The 18,941-nt window shown below is 36.6% G+C and overlaps 1 protein-coding gene across 1 annotated transcript in view; it reads left to right on the plus strand.

The window, feature by feature from the left end:
* LOC149935469 (IDLSRF-like peptide) overlaps positions 1 to 18,941 on the plus strand; it is a 70,559-nt gene extending 51,618 nt beyond the window's left edge. Inside the window, exons 2-4 of the mRNA XM_090154009.1 lie at positions 9,265 to 9,405; positions 16,762 to 16,914; positions 17,906 to 18,941. Of these exons, the coding sequence (XP_090010135.1) occupies positions 9,265 to 9,405; positions 16,762 to 16,914; positions 17,906 to 18,099 (488 nt within the window). The 3' untranslated portion in view covers positions 18,100 to 18,941. The remainder of the gene's footprint in view (positions 1 to 9,264; positions 9,406 to 16,761; positions 16,915 to 17,905) is intronic.

An 18,941-nucleotide genomic window follows, 5' to 3' on the forward strand; every position in this document is an offset into this window, starting at 1 on the left:
ATCTGCTGAAATTGAAAGGTCCCAGGCAGCCATTTTGGAAAAACGTTTTTACTCCGAATCCAACTATTCGCCTCCACAGAATCGGAGTCATAGCCTTACCCTTCTTACCCTACTCCGAAATTCCGGAACAAGCGAAAAGAAACCACCTGTAATAGGAACTATTTACACCAAAATATTTCCCAATGGCCAAAGCTACGTTGCTAGTTTAGAGTCTGTACTACCATGGGCCATAGACCAATAATACATACATCCAGGACTGTGACTATTAAAAGCTTTGTACTTTGACAAGATACGTGGTAGCAGTCCTGGATGTATTTAACATTTTCCCAGGTACTTACCTACATAGGAGAAAATGGGTCAAATTCACCTAGTTTTTCCGGTTTTATTCAAACAACCGCTTTGGGAATGTTAATTAGCTTTTTCAATTTATATAGAGCCACTTAGCGGCCAACGCGAGACGTTCACTAGCTGCTAAATTTCCTACTGCCATTTTAAAACGCAAAACTGTATAGCAGTTAAGTGAGATTCACGCGTTAGCCGCTAACTGAAAAAGATAATTATAATTTCTTAACATTGAAAAACTAGTTCACATTCATTGTAATATTGACGAAATCAAAGCCAAAATGGCTGCAAACATCCGTGGCCAAAATCGATATACAGGGTGTTTCAAAAGGTGATGCAGAAATTTTAAGGAGTTGTAGGGGGTGAGTTGAGAAGTATGCCTGTTTTCCCCCAATTTTCCTACGATGAGTTAAAAGAGCGCCAGAGAGCTTCAAAGTGTGGCCTACTAGCCCCTGGAAGTAGGCTATAACAAGCGCAAAACCAAGCAGCAGGGAAATGCGTGTGATAGGTGAAAAAGGCCTTTGTATACAAATCGAGGTAATCAGTGTAAGAAAGTAAACTTAAACAGTATTTAAAGTCCCTGCTGCTTGGTTTTGTGTTTGCTGCAGCCTACTTCCAGGGGCTAGTAGGCCACACTTTGAAGCTCTAGCTCTGGCGTAGTGGCGCTCTTTTAACTCATCGTAGGAAAATGGGGAAAAACAGACATACTTCTCAACTCTACTTTGAAGCACCCTGTATACCTTGGCACAAACATTCAATTGTGCCATGTCCACAATCGGCCCTGATATTTGAAAATTACTTTGAACATTATGTACTTTCACTAATAGGTCGAGTGCGGTTAGACGTAGTTATACCAAAGCTTATTATTAAGGGGAAGCATTTTGAACTATTAGTAGCAAAATAAATCAGCAGATGGCGCTGACCGTTGCACTTTTCGCAGGTACTTCCAATCTTACAGCGCCATCTACAAAATAATTATATTGAAGCTAGCAAAATGTAGAAAAAAATTACAGAATTCATGAATTCTTCGTGAGATCCGTATTTATAAAATATATTAACTTAATAATAAAATAATTATTTCGTTTTATTATTGCAATATTTTTAAACGTTTAGTAGCATTTTATATAACGAAATAGAATGGTTGTGGGAACCGTTTTCCCCCTAAAAAAATTCTATGGAGCGAGGTCTTGTTGCTGCTCACCTGGTAAGGCGTGAAAAGGTGTAAGGAAGAAGATTGTACGACGTATCGAACGTTACCTAGAATATCGCTTCAAGGTGACCCGTTGCCAGACTGAATCGGACGAACTTTATTGTTTGGCCCGTGGCGGAGGATAGCGTGGTGGGGGGGGGGGGTATTAGCTCCACTCCGGTCAATTTTCACCGTCAATAGACGACAGTAATTCTTCGAAAAAGTGTTGGCACCGCTTTCTTTACATTTTGTGGGTAGTAAGAGGTTTTATACTGGTATATGACGTTTTTGGTTCAACTATATATTTTTCTCTATTTTGGGACCGGTATAAGCAACAAATAACTTCAAAATTTGGATATGAATTAAATTGTCACCGCTATATTAAATTATTTGGTCCGGAATTTTTGGTGACTGTTAATATATACAAACAAGAATGTAACTATATTATAAGGGAGAGATTTTCCTTCGTTCGTAGTCTTCATTGGACGAACGTTTTTCGTCATTTTCGATTCGTCGCCTTGGACATTGGAGACTTGATATAGTAGATTTGATTTTGGTATATCAAATTTACGATACCCGTTCTCCAACTTAGCCGTCTCAAATTTGAAATGACCCTTTTAGTTATTTAATTAAAAAAATCGTTAAAAAAAAACAATATTTATTGGTCCAGGCCTGTACCGAAAATGTTGTTGTCGTCCCTCATTTCAACCCCCTTTTGGTTAGGGCACTCGTCTTTAATGCGCATTATTCGACGCGCAACACGTCACGAGGCGGAGTTTAGTCAGCTGTAAATATTACCGTCTTTTTTGGGGAATTTTGCTGGGCGCGTTCATGTGGAGTTTACCCCCCTTAACCCCCATTCTCCACGGGTTGTTTCAGATAGTGGCCGACTAGCGGGCGGCCAAAAGGGGGGGGGGCGAAAAGACCGTGAAAAAGAGTTTTTTCCGTGTTTGTGTTGAGCTTCACAAGGCGCAGAGGCGTAATTTATTTACATTTTTTAAATAGTTTTAAGTTTAGCTTATGAATAATTATCTACAATGGTAAACTACACAAAATGTTGTTACACGGGTTTTAAAAATATCAGTAGGTTTTACAAAGAACCTTATATGAAAAACGTTTCCTTTTTAACATTCCCTAAACCTAAAATGAAATATGATAAATGCAAACTATGAATATATATAATAACCATTATAATTAAAAGTTAAATCAGCAATTTAATTTGCCCTAAGCTACCTAAGCTTTACACATGAAAAATATCCTGTTAAAATTTTAAAAACAGTATGCAGTAGATGACCAAACAAATAAGTTGTAACTTACTAAAGAGCATTGAATACGGACATTCAGACCAATAACATAAGGTAGGATGCGCGTGAGGGTTGCGCAAACAAAACTCGATGCCAGGTAAAAGTATGGGGGGAATGAACAAAAAGGGGAATTTCTAAAGCTTTTTGCGACAGGTTTTTTAACATGAGGCCGCCGTTCCTTCTCTACTTCTTCCATGCTGTTACCCTCCCGCTGAAAGTCCAAGGGACGTTTTGGTCACTCTAGAATGACATTGTGCTCTTATATTTTTTGAAGAAATAAATCATTTTAGGTATCGTAAATAAATGCCCTAACCGAAATTTGGTACCGATTTGGCCCCGCGCTCGCCATGTTGGGTGGAAATTTTTTATCTATAGGTTTTAGCATAGGTGACGTTGGCCTACGTCACACTGTTAGCTCCCTATTATGGAGAAAATATTTTGACAGTGTTTCTCAGAGTGGTACACAGTTAATTTTTAACATACCAGTGATTATAGGGAGCTAACAGTGCGACATGTTGTGACGTCATCCATGCTTTTCCCTATTGAAAAAAAAAATTCCACCAAGATGGCCGCCATGGCTAATGCTAGGACTGCCCACCGGGACTGTTATCTTCCTATTTCTCAGCCAGAATAAAATTCATTTATTAAATTGTGCCATTTCGATCCCACAGATCGTTGTCAGCACTGCGCGATACTGTGAAGTAACTTTGCCGCGATCAGAGCCGTCAGCCTTACGATAATTTTACGAATTATACAGTATACGATCAATTCAACTAGCTGGGGCTTGCCAGTTAGTGTATTTATATAGTATGAACAATAATAATAATTAAGATCAATGATGAAACAATGATTATGTGGCGACAATCAACGCCTTTTTTCCCGTTTCACGGGGGGGGGGGGGACAGTGGCGTAGCTGAGAACTCAGAGGCCTCCCCGCAAAAATCTCTATGAGGCCCCCTTTTTAATTTTTTTATGGTTAGCGGGGCCTTCCCGAAGCTCGAGGCCCCCCTTGAAGCTCGAGGCCCCCCCGCACCGCGGGCCCTGCGGACCATCAGCTACGCCACTGAGGGGGGCAAGACATAATTTCACCTACGTTTAATTTCATTGCGTCGGGAGCCAATGAAATACCCGGATGATTTTATTTATTTTAAGCGGAAGAAAGTACCGGGGGGGGGGGGGGAGGCAACGGGTAAACGGAAAGAAACGCTAAATAACGTCTCGAAATACTAGACATTCTCCCTAGGTATAAATAAATACATTCTTGATATAAATATTCGGAAGTATTGAAAACTGAACCCTCCTCTTGCTAACGCCACTGAAGCCCGTGAGAAAAGAGGTTTCGTGAGACCTTCGGACGGATCATCTGGACGTTTTGAACCACGAGACCGCCATACAGGTGGAGGCCAGCTAAAAATGTGAATTTACGCCCCCCCCCCCCTCAATTATGCTCACGCGCCTATTGAGGACTAACACGATTTTCACTCGTATTTATAACCACCAAACCAAGAATGTATTTATTTATACTCAGTATAAAATAAATAAATACATTCTTGACCAAACTAACCTGGCAGTTTAAAACATGAAATTACTTTATATTTCCAGATATTTCAGTAATAATTTGATTAAATCAGTAAATCGGTAACTTAAGCTAAAATTAAATTTAATGAATTAGGTATTTAGTGTTTACATTTTCGATTTCGAATAAATTTGCATTTCCCTTTATACAGCAAAAAGTAATTGGCAATTTAATAATTTGAAAAAAATGGCTTGAATAAATGAAAAAACCATTCAGAGCGAGATAAACTTTACAGCCACTTTATTTCGGGAAACAAAACGAGGGTGGGGGGCGCTTTTTAGCAACCAGTGCTTCAAAGGGTATAATCTTAAGCTTGACCGAGATATCCCTAAAACCCTGATACCTTGCAACAGAGAGTTGGCGCCTACAAGACACGACTCTTGTTGGCACAGAGGTTTTCACATCTAAATGGCGTAAAGGCCGTAAAAGGCTTCGCGGGCCATACACGATGCGATTTTTCGAACGACCACGACTCGCGGTCGTTTGTCCTTGAAAAAATCGTACCGTGTGTACCGTTGTTGGGAGACCAAAGACAGCGATTGCGACCGTCGCTGGTCTTCCGACCAGGGCGGGAAATTTCAGCGATTTTCCCAAGTCGCAAACAAAAATCTTCTCGTGTATGGGCTAGTCGGCAGACCAGCTAACGAAAATTTCTAATTTTCTTTAAATATCTATTATTTATTTATTTTATTTATTTTATGTATTTATTTATTAATTAATCTAAGTAATATAAAATTATGTTTATATAAATAATAAATAATTATTTATGTAAAATATAAATAATTATTTATGTAAAATATAAATAAATATTTATGTAAAACATAAATAATTATTTATGTAAAATATAAATAATTATTTATGTAAAATATAAATAATTATTTATGTAAAATGTAAATATATTTAAATAATATGTATTAAATATATGTATATATAATTTAATGTAGAAAATCTAATTAAGATTTGATTAATCTAATCAAGATTTGATTAATCTAATCAAGATTTGATTAATCTAATCAAGATTTGATTAATCTAATCAAGATTTGATTAATCTAATCAAGATTTGATTAATCTAATCAAGATTTGATTAATCTAATCAAGATTTGATTAATCTAATCAAGATTTGATTAATCTAATCAAGATTTGATTAATCTAATCAAGATTTGATTAATCTAATCAAGATTTGATTAATCTAATCAAGATTTGATTAATCTAATCAAGATTTGATTAATCTAATCAAGATTTGATTAATCTAATCAAGATTTGATTAATCTAATCAAGATTTGATTAATCTAATCAAGATTTGATTAATCTAATCAAGATTTGATTAATCTAATCAAGATTTGATTAATCTAATCAAGATTTGATTAATCTAATCAAGATTTGATTAATCTAATCAAGATTTGATTAATCTAATCAAGATTTGATTAATCTAATCAAGATTTGATTAATCTAATCAAGATTTGATTAATCTAATCAAGATTTGATTAATCTAATCAAGATTTGATTAATCTAATCACGATTTAAACGAGATTTAATCATTCTAATCATGATCTAATCGTTCTAATCATGATCTAATCATTCTAATCATGATCTAATAATTCTAATCATGATCTAATAATTCTAATCATGATCTAATCTTTTTAATCCGGATTTAATCATTTTAAACAGATTTAATAATTTTAATCAGATTTAATCAATATAATCAGTCGAATCGAGATTTTATAATTAAAATCATCCGCTTGTTCTAATCACGCACAATTATAATCATTCCAATCACCAATATAATCATTGTGATTCTCGTTCTAATTTCTAATCGCGATTTAATCATACTAATCACGATTTAATCGTTTCAATCAGGATTTAATCATTTTAATCAGATTTAACCATTTAATAATGATTAAATCATATTTAAACATTCGAATCACGATTAAACGTCATTTAATCAACATAATCGTGATTAAATTGAATTTAATCAAAATAATCATGATTAAATCAGATTTAATCTTTCGAGGGGTGCGTCGTTAATCAAGGAAGTGACCTACCCCTCGGTTTGGTCAAATCTTTCCAGTTTCGAAACATCGGGGTTTTCGCGTGTGTGGCAAAAACCGACGAGCGATCGCGATCTCCCGGATCGTAGCGACAAGTCGCCCCCCAAAAAATCGCATGGTGTACGAGTAGTCGCCTAACACCATTTATATATGGGATTGTACCATTATGAACAAAAATTACCAGCACTTGAATTTTCAATAGAGTTTAACAAACAAATTTCTGGGCGTTGACGTACGCGTAAACGCCTAGAAATTAGAATGCTAAAACTGTCTGCATATTATCATAAGTAACATAACGGAAGTATGACAACGAATGTTTTTTATAATAGTCCGTTTTATCGATGGACAGTGGTCGATTGACCATATAAATCATTACGTGGCTAAGAATAAGCTGGAGTACCTAAATTCTTCTGAGGGACGCAAAATTAAGGTAAATATGGGCGCAAAATAATGAAAAGAGAGTGTAAAATCCATCGTAATAAAACTTTAAAATATGCTTGAATTTTTTTGTACAATAGCGACAAGGCACATGATGCCATTTTGAGGGAGAAAAACGTCACCGCCCACTGCAGGGCCTGGGGTGCGCTAAATAATCAGTTAACCCCACCTGACGAAAAAGTTAAATCGAGTACATTCATTTCGATTCTGACGGTGGTTATTTTAGAATTTAAGGTCGTAACGCGTTTTACTTGCATATATAGGGAGCTAGCACTCCGTAGCTTTGCCATGGCCGCCATATTGGTGGGTAAGACGTCACAAGCATGGCCGTATCTAGACAGGTACGAGTGGGGTATCCGCTCCGGGCGTCACTGGCCTGAGTAACCATTAGGAGCACCAAAATATCGGTTTCAAACATTTTTTGCTTTTTTTAGGGGGTGCCAAATTTTAACCCCCGGGCGCAATTTTTGCTGGCTACGACCCTGAGTAAAGCGTCATCCACGGCCCCTTTTTTCTTATGGGGCTGGCTATCAACCTTTCTATAAAATACCGTGGTCTTCTCGAGGGCCTTCTTAATTGAAACATTTGAAAGTATCTCTTCCGTTACTTTTAACCTCTCTTACTTTTTACGACAGGGACCACAAGATGTTACAATTTTAAATATTAAGTAACTAAATAATTCCAAACGTAACAAAACGCTCCCAGACAATAGTTCTCACTAAGAACTATTGTCTGGGAGCCTGTGAACTTCTCAGAAATATTTATTAATACTAGAATTAACATTCCAAATTATACGTCGAATTAAACAATTTATTCAACTTTTATAGGGTTAAACTATCGAAATATTCGATTAAAAGTTTAAGAGTCTTAGGCCGCGTTCACACTGGAGACTTTGGAAACGCTTTGAAACGGTTTCAAAAAGTCCAATTGTAAAATTTTGGTATCAGCTGGATTAACAAACCAACGATAAATTCTCTTGACATAAATTTTTTAAAAATTTAGCTTTCGAAACCTTTCCAAAACTTTTCCAAAGACTCTAGTGTGAACGCGGCTACAGTATAATTATCAAAACAATCTGACAACGCTTTAGAGCTCTGGTAGAGAGCCCAATATGAAATAACGCAAATGAAGAAAGGCTAAGCGGAGGGGAGAGTAGATTTGATGGACAAGCGTAGCTAATCGCGATCCGCCAAAGAAGGGGTCGTAGTTTTCAGGGGGAGGAAAGAAGTGTGTCCGTTTTTCTACTCTACTACCTTTACTACCAAAAACCCCCGTGAGGCTTCTATAGTAGTACCATTCTCTATTTAAAAAAACAAATCCCTCTTCGAAAACCTTCAAGCTGTCATCTACACATTTTTTTTTCTTTATTTCTCGTTAGTTTGGAAAACAACCTCTAGGTAGCCCCCGCGTGCAGATCCGAGTATAGGAAAACTTATCAAATTCTAATATTTTTAGATAATGTGTTTAGTTACCAAAATATAATAGTTTTTTTTTGAATTTTTTTTTCTATTCAATAAAGTAAGGTTAAATTTACGAAGCGTATGAAACTAAAAGATTTTCGTAGTACTGAAGTATATTAAAAATGATGACGAAATATGTTAAATATTGCTTAATTTTGTCATCATATAAAAAATTTACCAAGTCTTCGATTAAAATTCGCCTCGAACAAATTTAAAAACTAAACTTCCAGATGAACTTAAAACCTTTCCCAAAGCTCTAGTGTGAACGGTTTTCTAGAATACCAGGCGCGAAGTTGATATGTATCAGCATTATTGTTCAAGTTTAATGCTCATTATTTAAATATCTATTTAAGATAATTGAATAATTACTTTTACACATGAAAGAATACATGTTTCGTAAAATGTACTATAAATTTGAGAGTAATATCGACTTTCAAAGTATTTAAACAATTCAGCCAAATATATTTAATTTTAGGTACTTTTTCAAGTTAAATATATAATTAACTAAACGATGGAATCCAATTGCCTTCGAACAATTAATAGTTTGAACTGTGCTGATCACGATACAAAAGATCACGTGAAGTTATATTCAGCCATTTACGAGATAAACGGTGTTTTGTGAGAGCTTGTAAGCGCATTTCATCCAAATTTAAGTACAATTATTTAAATAACCATTAGCGATATCTAAATTCGGTTCGAAGGTTATTTAGAACCAGACCTCGTGATTACAAAACCGAAGAGTTCTTAATAATCCGAGCTATAGAACTCTAGATTAACAAGCGCAAACACGTCACGTTTTTTAAACTTTCACAATGCTTCCCCTTAACTTGTTTTAAATATATTTGGAAAGCTTAATTGTATTGAAGAAATATGCTACAATTATTGTCTTTTTTTCTTTTCCAAACAGTCGACACAGAACGATGTCACCCGACAACGCCTTTTCGTTGTCCAGGAGACAATACAAACTGTATTTCCATTCAGTATTTGTGCGATGGTGCGTCCGACTGTCCGGACGGGTACGACGAGGACCCACGACTATGTACAGCCGGTAAATTGAAATTTTTTTAAATTATAAATTAAGGACAGCGTACAATAGGCTTAGTCAACAACAGAGTTCCACCGGTTGGCAACTACCAACTTTTTACCTCTCCGATCATGTCCCCTAGGAGGGGTTTTACAATCACCGTGTCTGTCTGTCTGTGGGTCTGTCAGTCTGGGATGCGAACGTGTACGCATTTTCGGGGCAAAGCGTAACCACAGCGTTCGCAGTTTCTTGGAATTAGAGAAAATCTTTGGTCATTGGGTGTAGTATAAATTTTTTGGTTAGTATCGGGCGGGATTCGAACCCGAGCCCTCCTGCCACGACAGGTCAGCGTTCTACCACAGAACCACGATGGTCTATTCGTAGCGAATAATTTCGTTTTTTACAAGTTCTTTAAAACTTTATTTTTGTGATAATTTTAATTAAAATTACAGTCCCGATCAAAAGTTTCTGGCAGATTTCTCTTGGCAGCCATTTGGTTGCGTTTTATCTAGAGAACCGACTGCGGGCTTTTTGGAAAGAATACCTTCACGGATTATCTAATTAATGGAAGGATAATGATTTAGACTTCAGCATGGATTAAGCAAAAATAATTTCGTGGGAGATCGCGGCGGTGCCCCAAGAATGAAGACTTGGTTGTTTTATAATAAATAAAAATAATAATCAGCTAGGCTAATACCCAAGGCACCGTCTTAGGCCTAAGTCATCAAGCGACTTTTGAAGCCAATAATTCAGGTGGCCGGGTTACAATGCGTAGGAGGGTGGTGGCAAACCCTGCATGCCGCGCGAGCCAACAGCTCCCTACGAGAGACTTTACGCGTAGAGGAAAGTTTTTTAGTAGTCAGCCTGTATTATTTTAGTAGTCACTGAAGTAGGGGTGGGGTATAAAAACAATAAGGACCACCAACAGTTTTCTTTGCTCAACAGAATTAAAATAGGAGATTATTATCACTTGAGTTACATGATGTGATTTTTTTTAAATAAAATGGGATTGATGAATGATGAATTTATGATACGCCATTATTGATGAATATCTAGGTAAATTTTTCACTAGTCAAATTGGCTAGTGAATCCCCAGATTTCGATTAATTTTTGTAGTCAGAGCATTTATTTTAGTGCCTTATGTCCATATCTGGTTCTGACGCCAAAGCAATCACCGTCCGCTACCGCTACTGAGTCTTAAACATTGAGTTGGGAATATTAATCTAGAGGTCCAATCAAAACGTCGGATTTCAGTATTTCGCGAAACAAGTTTAAAAAAAAAGAATACTGCCGTCTGTTCCCAAATGACGATAAAACTTTATCATTCTACCCGTGGCGCCGTCTATCCCTCAATGGTTCGTTCAAATAAGACGCGTTTTCCGGCAAAAATAATGGATGGCGCCACGGGTCATATGATAACGTTTTCTCGTCATTTTAGAGGAGATGACACATTCGTAATTTTCAAAAACTTATTTCGCGGGGAGCAGATTTGATTGGATCTCTAGATTAATATTCCCAACTCAATGGTCGTAAAGGGAGAATGAATAAGTTTTTTTTTATAAAGGGCCCTTTTGATATCCTGTGGGGGGCCCAAACGTTGTCGTTACGCCACTGCTGATTTTGAAATCATGTTAGCGGTCGATTTATCGATTTAATTTATTTTTAATGACTGATACGGCTATTTGAGTTGAGTTCTCTTAGAAATGGCTGATATTAAATTTATATTCATATTTATATTAAGACGGAAATCGGGCCGAGCCACAATGAGGCTTTTGGAATAAGTTAGTTAAGCCTTAAATCCAGGCTTATTTAGCTGTCAGACAATTTCAGGGGAGCTGACTGCTTATATCACGGGTTTTTTGTAGCGCCACCTTTTTTACCCAGGTCTACGATTTTTTAAAAATTGTTCCGACTTCGCCTTGCTATACAATTAAGGGTTTGGATAAAATAAAATGGTTTTTAGAGGAATAAATACCCGTTGTCCAGACAACCATAGAAATATAAAGGTCACATCAGCTTTATACTATACACTCTTTTTCGCGGTCTTTTCGACCCCTCTTTTTGGCCGCCCGCTAGTCGGCCATTACCTGGAACCACCGGTGGGGGGTCTAGGCTCGGGTCTTTGGTCCCAGGATATGGAGAATGGCGGTTAAGGGGGGTAAACTCAACATGAACGCGCCCAGCAAAATTCCCAAAAAAAAGAGTGTATAGATTTCAAACTTTTAAACGAAAAACGTTTGAAGTATAAGGCTTCGTGCGTAGTTTAAATATTGGTCTTAAGTATCGCCGCCTACCAACCGAGTTTTATATTGAATATATAAACGCTGTCTGCTCGTTCAAAATTATCCCTGCGCAACAGCTGAAAGTTCAACCGAAAATTAAAAAAAAATCAAAAGTCGTCTGCTATTTCTTCACATATTTAGTTGACTGATATTAAGGCAGATGGCGCTATATTTCCTAAGCTCGAAACCTACATTACACATCCCTGTTTCTCGAATAAAAAAAAGAAAATGGCTGATAGACTTGCAATTCGTCAATAATCAAGAATTTTCTAATCGATTAATAACGCGGCAAATTAATGTTTAACGAACGACAGTGGCTAAGAGCTAAGAGCAACAAACACAAGAAGAACGCAGCTAGCCTTTAAAAATGCTATCGCAGTGTTGTGTACAAATTTCGTTGGACGAGCCTTTACGCTGAACGTTTTACGGAAAGGGCGAAGACAATTTCCGAATTTTCCCCTTCCGACAGCAGCAGGTGTAAAAGCGTCTAACCAATGAAAAGTGTACGCAAGAAAATGCACGACTTTTGACGGGTTGCGTTCTCCTTGTGTGGGGTCGAGCGGCAGGTCACTTCCATTTTGGGTGCGTCTTAATCATAGTAAAATGTTTAAATCGGGGTAATCGTGATTAAATCAGGGTAATCAAGATTAAAAAAATCTAATCACGATTTAAACGAGATTTAATCATTCTAATCATGATCTAATCTTTTTAATCATGATTTAATCATTCTAATCATGATCTAATCGTTTTAATTAGATTTAATCTTTTTAATTAGATTTAATCGTTTTAATTAGATTTAATCGTTTTAATTAGATTTAATCTTTTTAATTAGATTTAATCTTTTTAATTAGATTTAATCGTTTTAATTAGATTTAATCGTTTTAATTAGATTTAATCTTTTTAATTAGATTTAATCTTTTTAATTATTTTTAATCATTTTAATTAGATTTAATCATTTTAATTAGATTTAATCATTTTAATTAGATTTAATCATTTTAATTATATTTAATCATTTTAATTAGATTTAATCATTTTAATTAGATTTAATCATTTTAATTATATTTAATCATTTTAATTATATTTAATCACTTGAATCACGATTTAATCAATATAATCGGTCGAATCGAGAATTTATCATTAAAATCAAAACTAAAGTACGATTTAATCATACTAATCACGATATAATTTTTTTATCAGGATTTAATCATTTTAAACAGATTTAATCAATTTAATCAGATTTAATCACTTAATCATGATTAAATCAGATTTAAACATTCTAATCGTGATTAAACGTGATTTAATCAACTTAATCGTGATTAAATTGAATTTAATCAAAATAATCACGATTAAATCGGATTTAATCTTTTGAGGGGTGCATCGTTAATCAAGGAAGTGCCCTGCCCCTCGTGTGGGGTGCTGTGTTTGTTGCTCCTAGCTGAGAGGATAGCCAGGTATCGAAACAACGATTTCAACTATGGAGCCTTAGCTGAACGAGATGCCCGTGTATCCAGATCAAGCAGAGCTCACCCCTTCTACACCGCTAGACAACTAAGGTCTATGCTGAGTCTAAAACATTATCCTTCCATTAAAGGGCAACGCAAGTGACCATGCGGGGGGGGGGGGTAAATTATCTTATAGATAAAAAGAACGACTGCGCATGCGCTATCTGCCATAGCATTTCCCTCTGTAAAAAAAAGCAGAACCATATTTGCCGAATTTATTTTGTATAAATGCGCCTCTCGCGGTTTTTACGCAAAATCCAGGCATTCTTTAGTCGCGAAAATGGCCGGGGAAAGTGAAGTCTCCGTGCTTACCGACAAATCGGATCCTAAACTTCTACAAAATAAATGTAATAAAAAAAGATAAATATTCTGTCGGGGTATAATGATAGGGAAATTGTTAAGGGAGACGGGATATAGGAGTGTGTGTGGTGTTGAATTTTCTTAATCCAATGTGAGGCTACCGGCAGAGATTTACCGCGTCCAAGGCCTAATGTTTCAACTTCCATTATTAAAAATATTCAATTCACAAATAATTTTATTCCAAAACATTGTTAAATCGAAAATATCAAAGTCAAACGGAAACTAACCCAGTTCTTTTCTCCATAATAAATAAATTAAGCTAGGCCTAAATTCCTGGGTTCGTTGATTGCGAGCTAACCCAGCGAAGAAAATCGAAAAATTCGCGAATGAGAGCGAAATTGCGCCACGTGGCTACACCAAGGAGAATAAGGCTTTCGTTCTGTATAAAATCATCCTTGGAAAACTTACTTACGGCTTGTTGAAGAAAACATAGTCCCCCCCCTGCATGACCACTTGCGTCGCCCTTTAAGTAGATGATAAAAATGTATAATGCACAATTCTATGACCTTTCGACGCTAGTATTTAGGGTAAAGCGAAATAAGTCATGTTCTCGAGCGATAATGTTTTACGTTCTTTCACGCTTGCTCTTGTTTCACTTAAACATGGAATTAGGGTTAATCTTCATGTTTTTCGCATAGATATATGAAATAGTATAGATCCACAATTCTACTAGGAACTGTACGTAAGCGACAGCTAGCAGACAACGCGTATTTTCTGGATGCACTAGTCATCCATCTTTCCACCAAAAAGCAAAGAAAATACAGGTGACTTCAATTCCACGTTACTCTAGGGCTATCAACATTATTAGGCCGAGTTCTTTTTCCTAAATACTAATTTTGGTCACCGATAGATGGCACTATTACGTAACGCATCCTGAAAATATGGGTCTTCTGCTAGCTGTCTTTTCCGTGCTCGGACCCGTATGTAGCGTAAAGTATCTATTATATTTCATATATTTATCATTTCTTCAATAACTTTAAAAGTTCGAATCCGATATGCAAAATGGAACTAGATTTGGTTTCTGACAAAGAGAGTATCCGAGGTGTTTATGGCCGATTTTGTTCAACGTCGGCCGTAATGTAGACCTATATGAAATATTAAATTTCCCAAAAGGAGACGTTGCACTACCCATTGATTTGCCATGACAACCGAAAATGGTTTTGACCACTTAAAACAAAAAAATCTCCATTTTAAAAGTTAAGTGTTGTTTGTTTGTCGGCGTCGTGGAACGCGACGACATGGTAGATGGAGCTACAAGCTACACGCCGAGCTTTGGTGGGAAGTTTGAAATTTAGTCTTTCTGGTGGGAAGTTGGAAATTTAGTCTTTCTGGTGGGAAGTTTGAAATTAATAAAAATAATTAAAAGAAAAAGAATTAAAAATGTAATAGGATTAGTTTGGCGGGAAGTTTGAATTAGACAATTTCTTTCGATATGCTACAATAGGATTATAATTGTCTGTATGTTTTGAATTAGATAATTTATAATATGTTATATTAGAAATATTTTTCGACGTTGTAAATTAATTATATTGGATTATTATTGCACGTCGTAAGACATCGAAGGTAGCTGAACTATTTAACCTTTGATACTTTGCGTCGATGTGAAACTAATATTCCGGCTGGGCCGACTTTTTAAGACTTAATTCCAGTTTTCTCTAGCTACAACTTTTCTGTCTATAAAAAAAAATTAATCCTCCGACGGGATTCGAACCCGTGCGTTAGACAAAATCATTCGCTACGACTACGATACGCAACGAAAGATGTCGCCACGGCGTCGAAAAAAAGTCGCTGCTTTTAGAACGCCAAAGATTTTATATCGTAGGGCGTAACTTAGTTGTTCGCGATTTTTAAAATGGCGGGTTTTAGAGCTTTCGTACTTCCATCCGAACTCGGTTATTACAGACTTCTGGATAGACCTATTAAATACCAGCGAAAAAAAACCCGCAATTGATAAAAGTGTAATAGAGAGGTCACCAGTATAGCGAAACCACATTCACCTCGAGAATTTAAGACTCTCCGAGTAGGTAATCCTCTTAAAGGTCTGAGAGGTTCAGTTTTATCGATGGCCTCTCGACTCTCTTAGTTTCTCGGTTACCCTTACGCGAGCCTTACAGGCCTTATTGGAACTCCCAAGGCAAACCCTACGCTAACAAAAGGAGAGAGTTCGTGATGTATAATCATAGAAGTCCTCGCGACCATGGACGTGAGAAGGAAGTTGAATACAGCTACGTCAAAAGAGGGCAAAGGGCTTACCAGAGGCTAAATCCCCCTTAAACGTATACGGGCTCCCTCTAACGGCATTAATAAAAAAATATTTTTATCTCACGACCTCGGCCGAAAAACACTATTTCCACCCGCGTTTCGCGAGATATAAAATATGACAGTTTTTAGTAATGTTGTTCTAAGTGAGAAACGATATTATCCCCCGCCTAAAATATATCCTTAAACTTTCCTTCTCTTACTTAAGAAATGGACCGTTAAAGAAAACGTCGAAAATATTAGACGCTAGGCTGAAGTTTATGGCCGGGATCGGACTTTGATATTGATAGGCGGATAAAGAACGTTGAATAATATCAGAAGTAAATGAACTGCAGTTATCAGACCGCTATATCTCTCATACTAAGCGCACTTTCCATATGAGATCTCCCTATAATCGACGTTTTCAAATTTCGCGCCTTCATAGCTCCACTATCGCCATCTATCGACTAGTAGGTGATGACGTGGATACCCACAATTCTCTAGTGCAATTTTTGGCGGGACCTAAGGGTTGGAACCATTGAGTTGGGAATATTAATCTAGAGGTCCAATCTAAACGTCGGAATTCAGTATTTCGCGAAACAAATTTTTAAAAAATAAGAATACTGCCGTCTGTTCCCAAATGACGAGAAAACTTTATCATTCTACCCGTGGCGCCGTCTATCTCTCAATGGTTCGTTCAAATAAGACGCGTTTTCCGGCAATAAGATTTTTTTTTAAATAATGGATGGCGCCACGGGTCATATGATAACGTTTTCTCGTCATTTTAGAGGAGACGGCACATTCGTAATTTTCAAAAACTTAATTCGCGGGGAGCAGATTTGATTAGATTAATATTCCCAACTCAATGGGTGGAACTTCGATGAATTTTCATGTCACCACGTTAGGGAAAATTTTGGCCCTCTCCTATAACTTCGGTTCATTTATTTCTGATAATATCAAAAGTAATATTACATCTTTACCAATTTTCTCGTTCTTAGCCAAACGACCCCCGGTGGAAGAGACGGCCAATTTTCTTCAGACTCTACTTAATAATCACGGACCAAATTACTTGGAGAAACTCTTCGGCAATCGAGCCAGAGCGGCTTTGGCTCCGCTAGGTGGTGTTCAGAAAGTGGCCATCACGTTGTCTGGTAAGTTTATCAAGAGCCTTCTACCTCGTTCGCGTCCAATTAAAATTTCCGCCTATACGCCACCAAAAGTGTGTCAATCGGACCTATTTCTTAATGAATGTTACAAGCGAAATACAAGTTGGGAGGGGAGAAAGGAAAGTATGCCTTGGAGAGGGAAGGAAGTTAAAACCAACAAATAACGCCTCGTAGTGAGGAACGGAGGAACTAACGAGGAGACTACCCGAGGTGATAATCACCGATTTTGTTGAAACTAGGTGGGTATGTAGACCTTATGGTAACGTGAAATTTCACCAAGGGAAAGGTTGCAATGGGCATTAGTTTTGCCATGGCAACCGAAAATGTTTTTGACAACACAGTACGTATATTGTACCATTGAAAATAACAATTGATCAATTTTTACATATTTTGATCAAATTGACCAAAATTCATCAAAATATCATAAAATTCATTTCATTTGTCCATTTTGACATATTTTTTTTTGTTTTGAAATTTGAAATTTTTTTAGAAGTGCTCAGATTCCCATGTTATTTTCAATGAGAAAATATACATACTGTGTTGTCAAAAACATTTTCGGTTGCCATGGCAAAACTAATGCTCATTGAAATTTTTCCCTTGGTGAAATTTCATGTTACCATAAGGTCTACATACCCACCTAGTTTCAACCAAATCGGTGATTATCACCTCGGGTAGTCTCCTGTAGCACTGGTCAAAGTAAGTGTAATTTTTGATTTTTCGTCGTTCTGTGGAGATGCTATCGCCATCTACCTACGATATAATACCAGAAAGGCTACAATAAATAGTCTTTTATGTGGTCGATCTCGAGTCGAGCATTCATTAAACCTTTAACATACGAAAGTACAGGGATTGTCACACTTTTGGTAATTACGTCACTTTTGACGCCACCTACACCCCGAGGATCCTGTCGAAGACGTAGAACCATTTCCCGGTGCTAGTAATTGAATTTGCTTTTCTTTATTGACTGTCTCCGCAGAGAGCGAGACTCTGGAAGACTTTGGCAAAGTTCTCCATCTGATGAGGTCGGACTTGGAGCATCTGAGGAACATTTTGGCGGCGGTCGAATCGGGCGACATCTCGATGTTGAAGGCCCTCGGCATCCGTGACTCGGAACTGGGCGATGTCAAACTCTTCCTAGACAAGATGGTCTCGACGGGATTCATGGATTAGCGGACAGCTTGTAGCGTCAGGATTGGTCTATCCATCCCCCTCCCCACAATTTGCCACAAAACCAAAATAACCCCGTAAATTTAAAAAAAAAAAATAACTGTAAAGAATACCCATTTACTATAGAATACAGAATGTACAGAAACGCTATTCAGGCTGATGTTATAAAAACGGATGAGATCGAATAAAAACCAAATACTACTACTACTACTACGGTCAGTCTCCTTAAATATATATAAAAAAGATTTCAAAATCTCACGTATTTCATAATGAAAATGAAGTCTCATTTTTGAAAATTAATTATTTCCGTTGTGGTAGATAGATATTTTTCAATTATTTCGGAAAGCGTTTCTTATCAGTTCGAGTTTCGTATAAACAAAAAAAGGTCCAAAAATATGTAAACCCCGTATTAAAAATTTTGATATCAATTTTGAAAAATCAGGTCTAAAATATCGAAAAAATATATATATTTCTTGTTACGAAATTTTAAGAGAAACTCTATTAATAATATTGATTATATTCTATCTTTAACAACGTATTTATGTCCATATTCTTTTTACAAAAAAAAAACAAATGTATAAAACTAGTTGTATACCCTCTCTGTAAGGAAACCAAACCCGAAGGGGAATAAATAGAAAATCTTTCCATTCGTCCGGATCGGTGGTGTCCTCTACCGTCAAAAGCGAAACCAATTTTTACTCCGGCTTGTTAATAAACGAATTCTCTTTCGAAGAACTGAGGAAAGTTGAAGAGTAAAGATTCATTTCGAATCTGCGATATCTTTATATACCATAATTATATTAACCAAAGATAATACTGTACAAGATTTATTAGGCCTAAAATAA

Source organism: Leiobunum rupestre, chromosome 7 (genome assembly GCF_980474605.1).
Source record: "Leiobunum rupestre chromosome 7, qqLeiRupe1.1.hap1, whole genome shotgun sequence".
NCBI classification, from domain to species: Eukaryota; Metazoa; Arthropoda; class Arachnida; order Opiliones; family Sclerosomatidae; genus Leiobunum; species Leiobunum rupestre.